Raw genomic sequence first — 15245 nt, forward strand, 5'->3', positions numbered from 1 at the left:
TCACTTATGCTTACAGTGCAATAATTGTACACGTTTTATTGGCTAATTGTTTCCAAGAACTTATCAATTTTATCAGGGGTAGTATGATTATACGTAACTCACACGTTGTTTGCGCGATATTAGGGTGGAACGGAGGGGAGGAAGGAGATATAATTCAACTGAGAAATTCTATTTCCAATAGATTTTCTATCGATGGGAGACCTCTACGAGGCAATTTATAGACTGAAGACCCATTACAGATGTAAGGCCTCCCAGAGGGCTTCTATAGGTGGAAGAAAAACCTCATTGAACTTCATTAGCTGTTCCATCAACAGATGTCCCCTAGGAGGCCTTCTATATATAGCAGACCTCTCAGAGGTTCTCTATAAATGAGTGAAGTCCCAGAGGCCTGCTATATTTAGAAGACCTGCTAGGGGACATCTGTTGATGCAACAGCTCCCAGAAGCCTTCCAAAAACGGAAGACCTTCTAAAAGCATCCTATAGGTAGAAGGGAATCTAGAAGGCTTCTAAAGATGAAGGCCTCCTAGAGGCTTTATTTAGATAAAAGACCTCCTAACGGACTTCTGCAGATAAAAGGCTTCATAGAATCCTACTATAAATGAAGGACTTCTCAGAGGTATTCTATAGATGGTAGACTTATTCCTAGATAGAAGGACTATAGATGGGAGATATACCATAGGCCATCTATAGGTAGAAGGCCTTCTAGAGGCCTTCAAGACCTTCGATACATGGGAGGCCATCTATGGACGAAAAAATTCGTAGGGGCCTTTTATAAAAGGGAGACCTCCAAGAGGCCTTATATAGGCGGAATCCCCCCTAGAGGCTTTCTGTAGATCGAAGACCTCTTAGATGCCTCCTATAGATGGAAGAACCCCAATAAGTCTTCTAAAGATAGGAGGCCTCCTATTGATTGAAGGCCTCCCAGAGACATTCTATAGACGGGAAATATCCAAGAGGGTTTCTATAGACCTCCTAAAGACCTTCTATAGATAGAAGAGCTCCCAGAGGCTTGGACGCCCTCCCATCTATAGAAGGCCGGTAGGAAGTCTTCTGTTTAAAAAAGACCTTTAGGAGGCCTTCCATCTATAGAAGGTTTCTAGTAAGTCTTCCATTTATAAAACACATCTAGATGGCCTCCTAAAGATGGAAGACCTTCTAGTAGCCTTCTATAAATGAAAGGCCTCCCAGAGGCCTTTTATAAATTGAAGACTTCATAGCGGTCTTCTATAGGTGGAAGGGTGTCCAAAGGCTTTCTATAAATGGAAGAGCTCCAAGAGGCCTTATAAAAACCTACAAGGGGGACCTCCTAGAGCCCTTCTATAGATCGAAGAGCTCCCAGAGGCTTGTCTATAGAAAGCCTCTAGAAAGTCTTCCATTTATAAAAGACCTCTAGGAGGCCTTCTAAAGATGGAAGACCTTCTAGTGACCTTCTACAGATGAAAGGCCTCCCAGAGGTCTTTTATAAATTGAAGACTTCCGAGGGGTCTTCTACATATGGAAGGCTGTCCAGAGGCCTTCTATAGATGGAATAGCTCCAAGAGTCCTTACATAGACAAAAGACCTCCTAGGGGACTTCTATAGATCAAAGACCTCCCACAAGGCGTTCTAAAGATGGAAGGCCTCCCTGAGGCTTTCTATGGATGGAAGGCCTCCTAGAAGCCTTCTGTAAATGGAAGACCTCCGAGAGATCTTTTATAGATAGAAGAACTCCAAGGGGCCTTCTGCAGATGAAAGGCCTTCTATAGGTAGAAGTCCTTCTAGAGATCTTTTATGAATAGGAGGAGTCTCGTAGTCTCTAGTGGCCTCCTATAGATGAAAGACCTACCACAGGTATTTTATAAATTGAAACTTCCTAGATACCTTCTATAAGTGGAAGGCCCACCCGAGGTCTTCTATAGATGGATGACCTTCCAGAGTCTTTCTATATTATTATTTATATTTAGGTGGAAGACCTCCAAGTAGCCTTCTATAAATGGAAGGCCTTCATCCTTCTAAAGATGGACGACCGCCCAAAGGCCTTTGATAATGGAAGGCCTCGTACAGGCCTTCTATAGTTAGAAGTTATTCTAGAGACATTCTATGAATGGAAGAGGTTCCATAGGACTTCTATAGGTGGGTGGAACAGTAGGTCTTCTTTAGAAGACCAGTAGATCTTCTCCAGAAGTCCCATAGGTCATCTCCAGAAAACCAATAGAGAAGACCAGAAGACCAGTAGGTCTACTTTAGAAGACCAGTAAGTGTCCTTTAGAAGACCAGAAGGCCTTCTATAGATAGAATGCCTTATATAGGTCTTCTATAGTTAGAAGTTATTCTAGAGACTTTCTATGAGTAGAAGAGGTTATATAGGACTTCTATAGGTAGGTGGAGCAGTAGGTCATCTCCAGAAAACCAATAGATCTTCTCCAGAAGACTAGTAGTTGTCCTTTAGAAGACCAGTGGGCGTCCTTTAGAAGACCAGTAAGCCCCAAGTCTTCTCTGGAACATCAATAGGTCTTCCAAAAACCTATCTGTCTTGTAGAGAAGACAATATGGTCCACTAGAAATGACTAGGTCTTCTCCAGAAGACCAGTAGATCAACAGGTCTTATATAGAAGACCAGTAAAAAATAACTCCCAGGGCTCTTCTACTACCCGATTTTCCAATTTTTTTCTAGATTCCTCAGATCTGAAAACCACTCTAATAAAGACCTCACATTCAATGCACTGCAACGAGAATGTGATGGTGGCCGGTTGTTTCGTTCGCTTCGTATGCATTATGACAACATACAGGCACATCATAACTACATGCATGTATCTGTAGGTGTGTGTATATGTGTGTGTGTGCGTGTGTTTTTCATTATTATTTTACTCGTAGATACAAAACCAAAAATATGGAGAAATCGGTATGAACGCTCGATATGCTTGTTGCTACTGCTAGTTTCCACTGCTCGTTGTCGCTGTTGTCGTTGTTCTTGTTGTTGTTTGTTGGTGTATTCATTTAACCGCGACCGGAAGTACTTCCTCCTCTAGATATCATGAGTGTAAGTAGTAACGTATTCAAAAGTACAATAAAAGTGATTTGTTTATCTTGAATTATCTATTTTTTTTCTCTTTTGACTTTTATGCCGCACTTGGAGGGGGGGAGCAAAGTAAGTTGTTATTCTTGTTGTTTTTTTGTTTAGGGTAAGCAACCTAAATGACAGCGGGAAAGGTTCTGAGTGATATGTCTGATGACCATTTTATAAGAGTGTCTTTAAATAAAAAGAAATTAAAAGAAAATGTAATGCATGTATGTAGGAGTAGGGGGAAGTGGGTCCTCCTCTCTTTTCGTGATGAAAAGCAGTTGTAGTTACAATCCATAAAATTTAATTATAGTTCTTAGAAGAACACTAAAACTGAAGGCAAAGTTGAAAACTCAGAGGTAACATGATATGCAGGGAATTAAAAAGAACCAGGGTCACGTTGAAGACATGTAATTTTGAGATTTTAATTTTCATGGGTCAAGCGTCTGAAATTATGGCCAAAAATCTCAGCAATACCTAAAATCAGGAGTGAATTTTTACAAAACCCTCCACCATATTATGGAGGGTATATAAGGTTTGTCATTCCGTGTGCAACACCTCGAAAAATACAATTCAGACCCCACAAAGTATATATATTCTTGATCAGCATAAAATTCTATGTCGATTTAGCAATGTCCGTCCGTCTATCCGTTTGTCCGTCTGCGGAAATTTTCTCCAGCTTCCAAACGAAATGAAGTAGGTTTATAAAATGTTTCTTAAATGTTTATTATGTCTGCAGGACTTTTGGTATTAAAAATGGACCATGTAGGTCCACGTCTTCGTATAGCCCCCATATAACGGCACCTCCCGATATTCGGTATTTTTATGATTTTAGCGACATTATTAACGGAAATGTTTTAAATTTGTTATTTGAAGATCTTGACGGATACTACAGCCTATGACAGAAAATTGTCTATGCGGGTCCAAGTCTTCGTATAGGCCCCATATATCAGTACCTCCCAATATTCGGTATTTTGATGATTTTAGTGTCATTATTCACCGGAATTGCTTCAAATATGGTATTTGAAGTTCGTAATGTATACTACAGACTAAGACATAAAATTGTCCAGGTCTTCGCATAGGCCCCATATATCAGTACCTCCCTATATTCGGTATTTTGACGAGTTTAGGTACAATGCCCACCGAAATTGTTTGAAATGTCGTATTTGAAGTTTGTAATTGATGCTACAGCCTGTCACAGAAAATTGTCTATGCAGGTCCAGGTCTTCGTATATTTCATATTTTAGATACAAGTGAATACACCGTTTATTTCAAGTTTCGAATTTGAATATGGTAATGGCAAACAATGCCTATGTAGGTCCACGTCGTATATACCTCAATATAACGGCTATATTCTGTATTTTTAAGATTTTAATAGAATTTTTAAGCGGATTTTATTTTTAAAAATGTCGGCATGGCCGAACTTACTTTTTTTAACTTATTAATATTGTGGATAATGCATTACATTTGAATAACGTGGATATTGTGCATATGTCATCTGGATAAATGGATAATGTTTATATGTCTTTTGGATAAGGCGGATAATTTATATATGTCATTCGGATAACGTGGACAATGTGTATATGTCATCTGGATAAAGTGGATAATGTATATATGTCATTTGGATAACGTGGATACAGTATATATGTCATTTGGATAACGCGGATAATGTGTATATGTCATCTGGATAAAGTGGATAATGCATATATGTCATTTGAATAACGTGGATAATGTATGTATGTCATTTAGATAACGCCGACAATTTATATATGTCATTAGAATAACGTGGATAATGTATATATGTCATTCGGATAACGTGGATAATGTATATATGTCATCTGGGTAAAGTGGATAATGTATATATGTCATTCGGATAACTCGGATAATGTGTATATGTCATTCGGATAACTCGGATAATGTGTATATGTCATCTGGATAAAGTGGATAATGTATATATGTCATTTAGATAAAGTGGATAATGTATATATGTCATCTGGATAAAGTGGATAATTTATATATGTCATTCGGATAACTCGGATAATGTGTATATGTCATCTGGATAAAGTGGATAATGTATATATGTCATTTAGATAAAGTGGATAATGTATATATGTCATCTGGATAAAGTGGATAATTTATATATGTCATTAGGATAACGTGGATAATGTATATATGTCATTCGGATAACGCGGATAATTTATATATATATCTTTAGGATAATGTATATAGCCATTGGGATAACGCGGATAATTTATATATGTCATTCGGATAATGGGATAATGTATATATGTCATTTGGATAACGCGGATAATTTATATATGCCATTAGGATAACGTGGATAATGTATATATGTCATTTGTATAACGCGGATAATTTATATATGTCATTAGGATAAAGTGGATAATGTATATATGTCATTCAGATAACGTGGATAATATATATATGTCATTAGGATAAAGTGGATAATTTATATATGTCATTAGGATAACGTGGATAATGTATTTATGTCATTCGGATAACGTGGACAGAATGTTTAGTCATCTGGATAAAGTGGATAATGTATATATGTCATTTGGATGAAGTGGATAAGGTAAATATGTCATTAGGATAACGCGGATAATTTATTTGTCTTTAGGATAACGTGGGATCATGTCATTGGGATAACGCGAGTAATTTATATATGTCATTAGGATAACGTGGATAATGTATATATGTCATTCGGATAACGCGGATAATTTATATATATCTTTAGGATAATGAATATAGCCATTGGGATAACGCGGATAATTTATATATGTCATTCGGATAATGGGATAATGTATATATGTCATTTGGATAACGCGGATAATTTATATATGCCATTAGGATAACGTGGATAATGTATATATGTCATTTGTGTAACGCGGATAATTTATATATGTCATTAGGATAAAGTGGATTATGTATATATGTCATTCGGATAACGTGGATAATGTATATATGTCATTTGGATAACGCGGATAATTTATATATGTCATTAGGATAACGTGGATAATGTATTTATGTCATTCGGATAACGTGGACAGCATGTTTAGTCATCTGGATAAAGTGGATAATGTATATATGTCATTTGGATGAAGTGGATAAGGTAAATATGTCATTAGGATAACGCGGATAATTTATTTGTCTTTAGGATAACGTGGGATCATGTCATTGGGATAACGCGAGTAATTTATATATGTCATTAGGATAACGTGGATAATGTATATATGTCATTCGGATAGCGCGGATAATTTATATATGTCTTTAGCATAACGTGGATAATGTATACATGTCTTCTGGATAAAGTGGATAACGTACATATGCCATTGAGATAACGCGGATAATTTATATATGTCATTAGGATAACGTGGATAATGCATATATGTCATTTGGATAAAGTGGATAATATGTATAGAGAATATATGTCATTTGGATAACGCGGATAAAGTATATATGTTATTTGGATAATGATAATTTATATAGGTCATTAGGATAACGCGGATAATGTATATGTGTCATTTGGATAATGTATATTCATGGTCCACATAACGCGGATAATGGATCTATAGGGATACACATAACGAATATAATGTATCTATATGACTTAGATGACATCAGTAGTGTATCTATGTATTTTAGATAACATCGATCATATTTATCCGTGCATCCACTGTACCGCAATCCATTCTCGCATAACTTTCTTCGAAATGATATTTATGAAAACAGACGCCGCAAACACTTCCGACTTGAATCTTTTGCAAATAAGTGAATATAACGCAAAAGAAAGAAAGGCTGTGGGTGAAGTAAATTTGAAGAAAGGCAATGATGAAATTATCCACCAGACGAGATGACGGAGATGACGTTGACGACTAATAAATGCCGCCGATAATTTGAAGTCCAATGGCTGACGGATGGAGAAATTATACAATTTAGTTGCATTTGCAAACGCATATTGAATAAAACCGTAGTGGCGCGTTCGGTTCGGTTGGTGGCGATCATCATCAGCGTTCGGTATCGCATCTGTGGTGACATTGAAAATGTCCCAAACAGCAAATTATTTTCGAAATTTATTTGTGTTCTATTCAATATTACGTCTATGCAGCAGCAGCAGCGGTTGGCATGGTGTGGGTGCCTCAACGCGATACAATGTTGTAATGGTCATATTTGATGATTTAAGACCGGCCTTGGGAGCCTATGGCGATCGTTTGGCCCAGACACCGAATTTGGATAAATTTCTGAATGGAAGCTTCTATTTTACGAGGGCGTATAGTCAGGTGGGGAGAATCAATTTTAAAATGTGTGAATTTTTTCAAATATTTATTTTTTTTATACCACCAGCAAGCCCTGTGTGCACCCAGTCGAAATTCCCTGCTGACCAGTCGCCGTCCAGATACTCTACATCTCTATGATTTCTACAGTTATTGGCGTACCGCAAGCGGCAATTTTACCACCTTACCTCAATATTTTAAGACCCAGGGCTATTACACTTACTCGATTGGAAAAATATTCCATCCAGGTGTGTCATCGAACAACAGCGATGACTATCCCTTAAGTTGGTCCACATCACCATTTCATCCAAAATCCGAACGCTACATGAACTCGCCTGTGTGTCCCGATAAATTGGGGATGTTAAAACGGAATCTTATCTGTCCGGTGGATCTGAAAACCCAACCCTATAAGACCTTACCCGACATAGAATCCACAAATGAGGCCATACGTTTTTTGCGGACAAGACCCAAAACCAAGAGGCCTTATTTCCTGGCCCTGGGCTATCATAAGCCGCACATCAATTTTCGTTTTCCCAAGGAATATCTACAGCGATTTAAGGTAGATGAATTCCTAAATTACACAACGGATAAATATAAACCCCATGATATGCCCAAGGTGGCCTGGAATCCATATACCGATATTCGGAAGCGGGATGATATAAAACATTGGCACATACCCTTTCCCTATGGTCCTATTAAGAAACTACAACGGGCAAAGATAAGACAAGCCTATTACGCGGCAGTGACTTATGTGGATGATCTCTTTGGCAAGTTCATGGCTGAGGTGGATCTGAGCAGCACAATTGTTTTGGTTACCAGTGACCATGGTTGGTCTCTGGGGGAGCACGCGGAATGGGCGAAATATAGTAATTTTGAGGTGGCCCTAAGGGTACCATTAATAATAAAAAGTCCAGAATTTTCCAAAGGCACCACAGCCATTCATGAGTGTACCGAACTGCTGGATATATTCCCCACCCTGGTGGATTTGGCCCATTTAGCGCCAATACCCAAATGTCGGAATGATAAGTCAGTGGCTCAACAGCTCACCTGCACACAAGGAAAGAGTTTATATCCCCTAATGAAGGATGGTATTGGGGTTTCAGATAAGGAGATCTATGCCTTAAGTCAATATCCCCGACCCGGCAAGATTCCCACCCAGCATCCGAACAGCGATAAACCGAAATTGAAAAATATCAAAATAATGGGCTACTCACTGAGAACGGAGAAATTTCGCTACACGCTATGGGTGGAGTTTAATCCAAGGAATTTCACAAGGGGTATGTATAGTTCGGATAATGTATCATTGAGGGTTAGATTTTTAATGTGGATAGTGTATTTGCGGTACTTATATGAAACGAATAATGTATCTGAATATAACGTGGAAAATTAATTTGCGGTACTCTGATAAATAGGATCTAACATGCTATATTAGCGTGGATAATGTATCTACATCACTCATATTACATCAATGATGTACCTAAGTTATTCAGATAATCTGGAAAATGTATCTGTCGTACTTATATAGCTCAGATAATGTATCTACAATACTTAGATAATGTATTTACAGTACTAACGTGGATTATGTATCTACAGTACTCCGATAACCTGGATATTGTATCTACAGTACTTAGATAACCTGGATAATATATCTACAGTATTTAGATAATCTGGATAATGTATCTGAGTAATCAGATAAACTCGATAATGTACCTACAATACTAAGATAATCTGGATATTGTATCTAAAGTTATTAGACATCTTGGATATTGTATCTACAGTAGTTAGATAACGTGTATAATGTATCTACATACTTTTGATAGCCTGTATAATGTATCTACAGTACTTAGGTAACGAGGATAAAGTATCTACAGTATTTATATAACCTGAATAATGCATCTACAGTATTTAGATAATGTGGATTATGTATCTACATTGCTTAGATATTCTAGATATTGTATCTACAGTACTTAGATGACGTGTATAATGTATCTACAGTACTTAGATAACCCGGTTAGTGTACCTACAGTAATCAGATGAACTGGATAATGTATTCACAGTACTAATATAATCTGAATATTGTATCTACAGTTTCTAGATATCTTGGGTATTGTATATATAGTACTTAGATAACGTGTAAAATGTATCTACAGTACATAAATAACCTGGATAATGTATCTACAGCATTTAGATAACCTGGATAATGTATCTACAGTATTTAGATAACATGGATAATGTATCTACAGTACTTAGATAACTTGGATAATGTATCTAGATTAATTAGATAATCTGGATAACGTATCTACCGTATTTAGATAACCTGGATAATTTATATACAATATTTAGATAACATGAATAATGTATCTACAATACCCAGGTAACACGGATAATGTATCTGCAGTATTTAGATAACCTGGATAAAGCATCCACAGTATTTAGATAAAGTGGATTATGTATCTACAGTACATAGATAATCTGGATATTGTATCTACAGTACTTAGATAACGTGTACAATGTATCTACAGATTTGTATCGCGTGGATAACACAACTAAAATTCTAAGATACCCTGGATAATGTATCTGCAGTATCAATATAACGTGGATAATGTATCTACAATACTAAGATAACCTGGATAATGTATCTACAATACTTAGATAACTTGAATAATGTATCTAGAGTAATTAGATAATCTGGATAATGTATCTAGAGTAATTAGATAATCTGGATAATGTATCTACCGTATTTTGATAACCTGGATAATATATATACAGTATTTAGATAACATAGATAATGTATCTACAATACCCAGATAACACGGATAATGTATCTACAGTATTTAGATAACCTGGGTAAAGCATCCATCGTATTTAGATAACGTGGATTATGTATCTAAAATACTTAGATAATCTGGATATTGTATCTACAGTACTTAGATAACGTGTACAACGTATCTACAGATTTGTATCGCGTGGATAACACAACTGAAGTTCTAAGATACTGTGGGTAATGTATCTGCAGTATTAATATAACGTGGATAATGTATCTACAATGCTAAGATAACACGGATAATGTATCTTCATCACTTGGATAACCTGGATAATTTATCTACAGTATTTAGATAATCTGGATAAAGCAACCACAGTATTTAGATTATGTGGATTATGGATCTACAATACTTAGATAATCTGGATAATGTATCTGCAGTACTCCGATAACGTGAAAAATGTATCTACAGTACTCAGATAACGTGGTTAATGTATCTACAGTATTGAGATAACGTGGATAATGTATCTACAGCACTTAGATAACGTGGATAATGTATCTATAATACTAAGATAACGTGGATAATGTATCTAAAGTACTTATATAACCTAAATAATGTATCTATGATACTTAGATAACGTGGATAATGTATCTACGATACTAAGATAACGTGGATAATGTATCTACAATACTAATATAACATGGATAATGTATCTACAGTACTTAGATAACCTAAATAATGTATCTATGATACTTAGATAACGTGGATAATCTATCAATGATACTAAGATAACATGGATAATGTATCTACAGTACTTAGATAACCTAAATAATGTATCTACTGTACTCAGACAACGTGGGTAATGTATCTACAGCATTTTGTTAACTTCGATAATGTATCTACGATGCATAGATAACCTTAATAATTAACTATAATACTTAGATAAAGTAGATAATGTATCTACGATACTTAGATAATCTAAATAATTAACTATAGTACTTAGATAAAGTAGATAATGTATCTACGATGCTTCGAATAGCTATTAGAGCTCCTCTATGGAGAAGACCATCAGAGGTATTCTATGGAGAAGACCATCAGAGGTATTCTATGGAGAAGACCATCAGAGGTCTTCTATGGAGAATACCATCAGAGGTCTTCTATGGAGCAGACCATCAGACGTCTTGTATGAAGAAGACCATCAGAGGTCTTCTATGAAGAAGTCCGTCAGAGGTCTTCTTTGGAGAAAACCTTTAGATAAATTGCATAATGTATTCGTATTGTTCAGATTTGGATAACTCAATTCTATTTCGATTAATCGACTTTTGGTATTGAAAAGTCTGAAAGTCGAAGACGAATTTTGTCTATGCTGAAAAGCCGAAAGTCGTATTTTTTTAATCGATTTTAAGATCATTTCAACGAAATAATATACAACGTCAAAAGACCTTTTGTTTTAGTTTTCTATTTTTATGATAATATCCACAAACAATTCAAACCATGTGTTGGATAGAATCAAAAGAATATAAAATTTAATTCGATTTTAGGCGATTTGATCGATTTTTAATTGATTGCAAAACATTTGAAAGTTCGAAAAGTCGTCATTTTCGTTGAATCGTCATTTCGAAAAATCAAAAATTCTTAAAGTCGACTTTTGGTTTTTTTTTATTGGGTCTCCCTAGGTCAGATAATTTATCCATGTCACCCAAATAGTAAATAATGTAAATTTTCTCTCTCCCCCCTTGCAGATTGGTCCATTGTCTACGGCGAAGAATTATACGATCATCGTCTCAACGACTTGGAAGAGGTGAATTTGGCCAAATGGCCACAATTTAATGATATACGAATGGAGCTTCAAGAGAAACTAATACAAGCTGTTACCAAATAATATAATTTAGATGTACCAGCAACAACAACAACAGCAAAAGCTACAGTTACCGTTATGGAGTGTTAACCAGCTTATGTATTAAATGCATGGTTTTGTAGTAAATTATTTTTGTTTTGTATTTTTTTTTCCTTAACTTTTGTAGTTATGTTGTCTGGTCGTCTGGCGTATAATTTTCTCAAAGAATGAATGAACGAACGAACGAACAACAACAGATAACAACATTAAAAACAAAAAAAAAAAAAGAAACTAAAAATAAAATTCATTCATTTGTGCAACAGTGTTGTTGTTGTTTTTTTTTTTTTCTATTTTTTCATCTTCAACATTTTCATCTTTTGTCTGGCCTAGTCAATGGTGGTAAAAGTGCAGTAGAGTAACGCATATTATTGCGCATTGTGTTGTTGTAGTGGTTGTTGTCGTACCTTATGGTAAGACAAGATTTAAAACTAGTTTCAGTTCAAAAAAAACCAAAATAGAGTTAGAAACTACAGACGTTGCTGTTAGGTATTATCTGTAAAGTCATTAAATATGGGATTTTTAAGCTCAGCTTGAAGCATAGATGGAAACATACATACCCATGCACATGTGCACACGATGAAGATGAATATTATTTCATTCAAAACGTGGTTGAAAGGTAATTTTTGAAAATTTCACTTAATTAAGTAAAAAAAGTAAAAAATCTGTAAAAAAAAAGCTGAATACCCTCCACCAATTGGTACAAATTTGGTGATTTTCAAAAAATTAAAATCCATTAAAAATTCTGTTAAAATCCTAAAAATACCGAATGGGCCTATACGACGACGTGGACCTGCATATGCAACTTTTTTCATAAGTTTGCAGAGACAATTTTCTGGCATAGGCTGTAGTATCCATTACGAACTTCAAATACAAAATTTGAAATAATTCCGGTAAATAATGTTGCTAAAATCATCAAAATACCGAATATCGGGAGGTACTGTTATATGGGGGCTATACGAAGACGTGGACCTGCACACACAATTTCCTCTCATAGGCTGTAGTATTCATTACGAACTTCAAATACAAAATTTGAAATAGTTCCGGTAAAAAAAAATGTCGCTGAAATCATCAAAATACCGAATATCGGGTGGTACCGAAGACGTGGACAATTTTATGTCATAGGCTATAGTATTCATTACGAACTTTAAATACCAAATTTAAAATAGTTCCGGTAAATAATTTTACTAAAATCATCAAAGTACCGAATATCGGGAGGTACCGTTATATGGGGTCTATACGAAGACGGGGACCTACATGGCTCATTTTCTGTCTTACAGTACGTTTATGTATATGAGGGTTAACCCACTGGATTTGGATTTAAATTGTCATATCCATTACTTTTACTTCAAATAAATCCTCTCAAAGTAGGTTAACCCTACACAAAGTTCTAACGTAAACATGGCATTAGGATGTAGTATCCATTACGAACTTCAAATACCAAAATTGAAACAATTCCGGTAAATAATGTCGCTAAAATCATCAAAATACCGCATATCGGGAGGTACTGTTATATGGGGGCTAGACGAAGATGGTGACCTACATGGCCCATTTTCAATACCAAAAGTCCTGCAGACATAGTAAACATTTGAGTACAATTTTATCAACCTGCTTTATTTCGTTCGGAAGCTAGAGTGATTTCCACAAATGGACGGAAGAAAACAGCAACATCAGCAGAGATGTTTCGAAAAGTAAAAAAGCGACTTGATCGAAACCTTCGTCGCAGTGGCGGAAAAATGGCTCGTGAGCTGAACATATCGCAAATTCCATTCGGCAAATATTGAAAAATGAGCTCGGGGTAAAGACATTGAAATTCCAAAAAGTGCAAGAACTTACACCGCTAAATAGACTCCAAAGAATTAAAGAGTTGCTTCGCTTGGCCGAAAGTGGTGACCTGCCGAATTTGGTTTTCTTCGATGAGGAAACAATCGCTGTCCAGCAGTTTGTAAACAAACAAAATGATCGTGTTTACTTGTCAAAGAGGTCAGCTGAAATTGTGCACCTTCGGTTGGCCAACAGAACTCAAGCGCCGGTGATGGCCATGGTGATGGCGCGGGCCGTCATAACAGCCCATGGTCGCTCTCCAATCGTATTAATCGACCGTGGCATCAGGATAAATGCCGAATGTTATCGCTAAAAAATCTGGAGGGTGTATTAAAGCCTTGGACACGCAAACATTTTGGCCCCAGACCTTGGACATTCCAATAGGACTCCGCACCATCGCACTCAGCACGCGCCACCCAAAAATGGTTACAAAGTGAGGTTCCTCGCTTCATTTTCAACGCACAATAGCCATCAAAATCTCCAGATACCAATCCGTTGGACTATTGTGTCTGGAGTATTTTAAAAAGCAAGGTTGGTACTAAAAAATACCAAAGTGTCGATCACTTTCAGCAAGCGCTTCGCCGGAAATGGACCAAAATACCGCAGAGCAACATTCGGGGAGCGTGTGACGGTTTCATTGGCCGTTTGAAGGCCATAATTCGTGCCAAAGGTGACCAATACGAACAAATCAAAACTTATTCGGAAATTTGATGCTATTTCCGACATTTTTTGCTTTCATTCAATAAAATTAAAAAAATGTAAATATTATGGCGTTTGACTTTGGTTGCAGTTTTTTATGTCACCCTGCATATACCAGGTCGTTAGTTTTCCTTACTCTGCCTTTAAAAAAGACAAGTGAGATAATGCAGCTGATGTCAAAGGTTGGCGTTAAGAAATTCTAGTTTTCATTAGTTAATTCTACTTTCCTTTTGTTTTTTTTCGCAAATTTCAATTATTTAACCTGATAATAGATTGTATCTCCATATTTACACTGGACGAGTTTTTTTTTGCGGCAATTTTAATCGATTTCTTTTGCCTTGCCTTGATTTTCGAGCAATTTTTTCATTCGCCCAACGCCTTTCTCCTATAAACAGAGATTTGCCGTAAGTAAAATTGCCTAATATAAATTCGGACTGTGTAAACGTACTTTAAATTCTTCCGCTAAATTGTAAACTCGTTCACAGAAGGGAATCCACTTTCTGACTTTTCCTTTCTTAAAAGGAACTAGGCCCACTATCTCGTTCATGTGAATACTGTGGCTAACGGGTATTTTAGTACTCTGCATTCTCTTTGCACTAACATTCAAACATCAGCTGTCTCTTTCCATGTGTAAACAAAATACATATATATTCGCTTAATTTTTCTGATGTTCGCAAATCTATGTTCAATATTTTACAAGTCAATTACAAAAGTTTTTTTGCACCAAGGAAGTAGA

General features: G+C 36.2%; 1 protein-coding gene across 1 annotated transcript; it reads left to right on the top strand.

Annotated features, from left to right (window-relative positions):
* The first annotated feature begins 2935 nt into the window (after window positions 1-2935).
* On the top strand, window positions 2936-12172 carry LOC101896463 (iduronate 2-sulfatase). The gene is made up of 4 exons (XM_059119538.1): window positions 2936-3020; window positions 6702-7336; window positions 7401-8607; window positions 11835-12172. The coding sequence occupies exons 2-4, from the start codon at window positions 7100-7102 to the stop codon at window positions 11972-11974; spliced, it is 1584 nt and encodes a 527-aa protein (XP_058975521.1). The 5' UTR covers window positions 2936-3020; window positions 6702-7099; the 3' UTR covers window positions 11975-12172.
* Window positions 12173-15245: the final 3073 nt, after the last annotated feature.

The sequence above is a fragment of the Musca domestica genome, unplaced genomic scaffold (assembly GCF_030504385.1).
Source record: "Musca domestica strain aabys unplaced genomic scaffold, Musca_domestica.polishedcontigs.V.1.1 15, whole genome shotgun sequence".
Classification (NCBI taxonomy): domain Eukaryota; kingdom Metazoa; phylum Arthropoda; class Insecta; order Diptera; family Muscidae; genus Musca; species Musca domestica.

What these genes read in the sequence shown, in the direction of transcription:
- LOC101896463 (XM_059119538.1), top strand. Translation starts at nt 7,100, where the DNA reads ATGTCCCAAACAGCAAATTATTTTCGAAATTTATTTGTGTTCTATTCA. An exon ending in TTACGAGGGCGTATAGTCAG is followed by an intron (nt 7,337 to 7,400) that starts GTGGGGAGAATC and finishes TTATACCACCAG; the next exon opens with CAAGCCCTGTGTGCACCCAG. An exon ending in TCCAAGGAATTTCACAAGGG is followed by an intron (nt 8,608 to 11,834) that starts GTATGTATAGTT and finishes CCCCCCTTGCAG; the next exon opens with ATTGGTCCATTGTCTACGGC.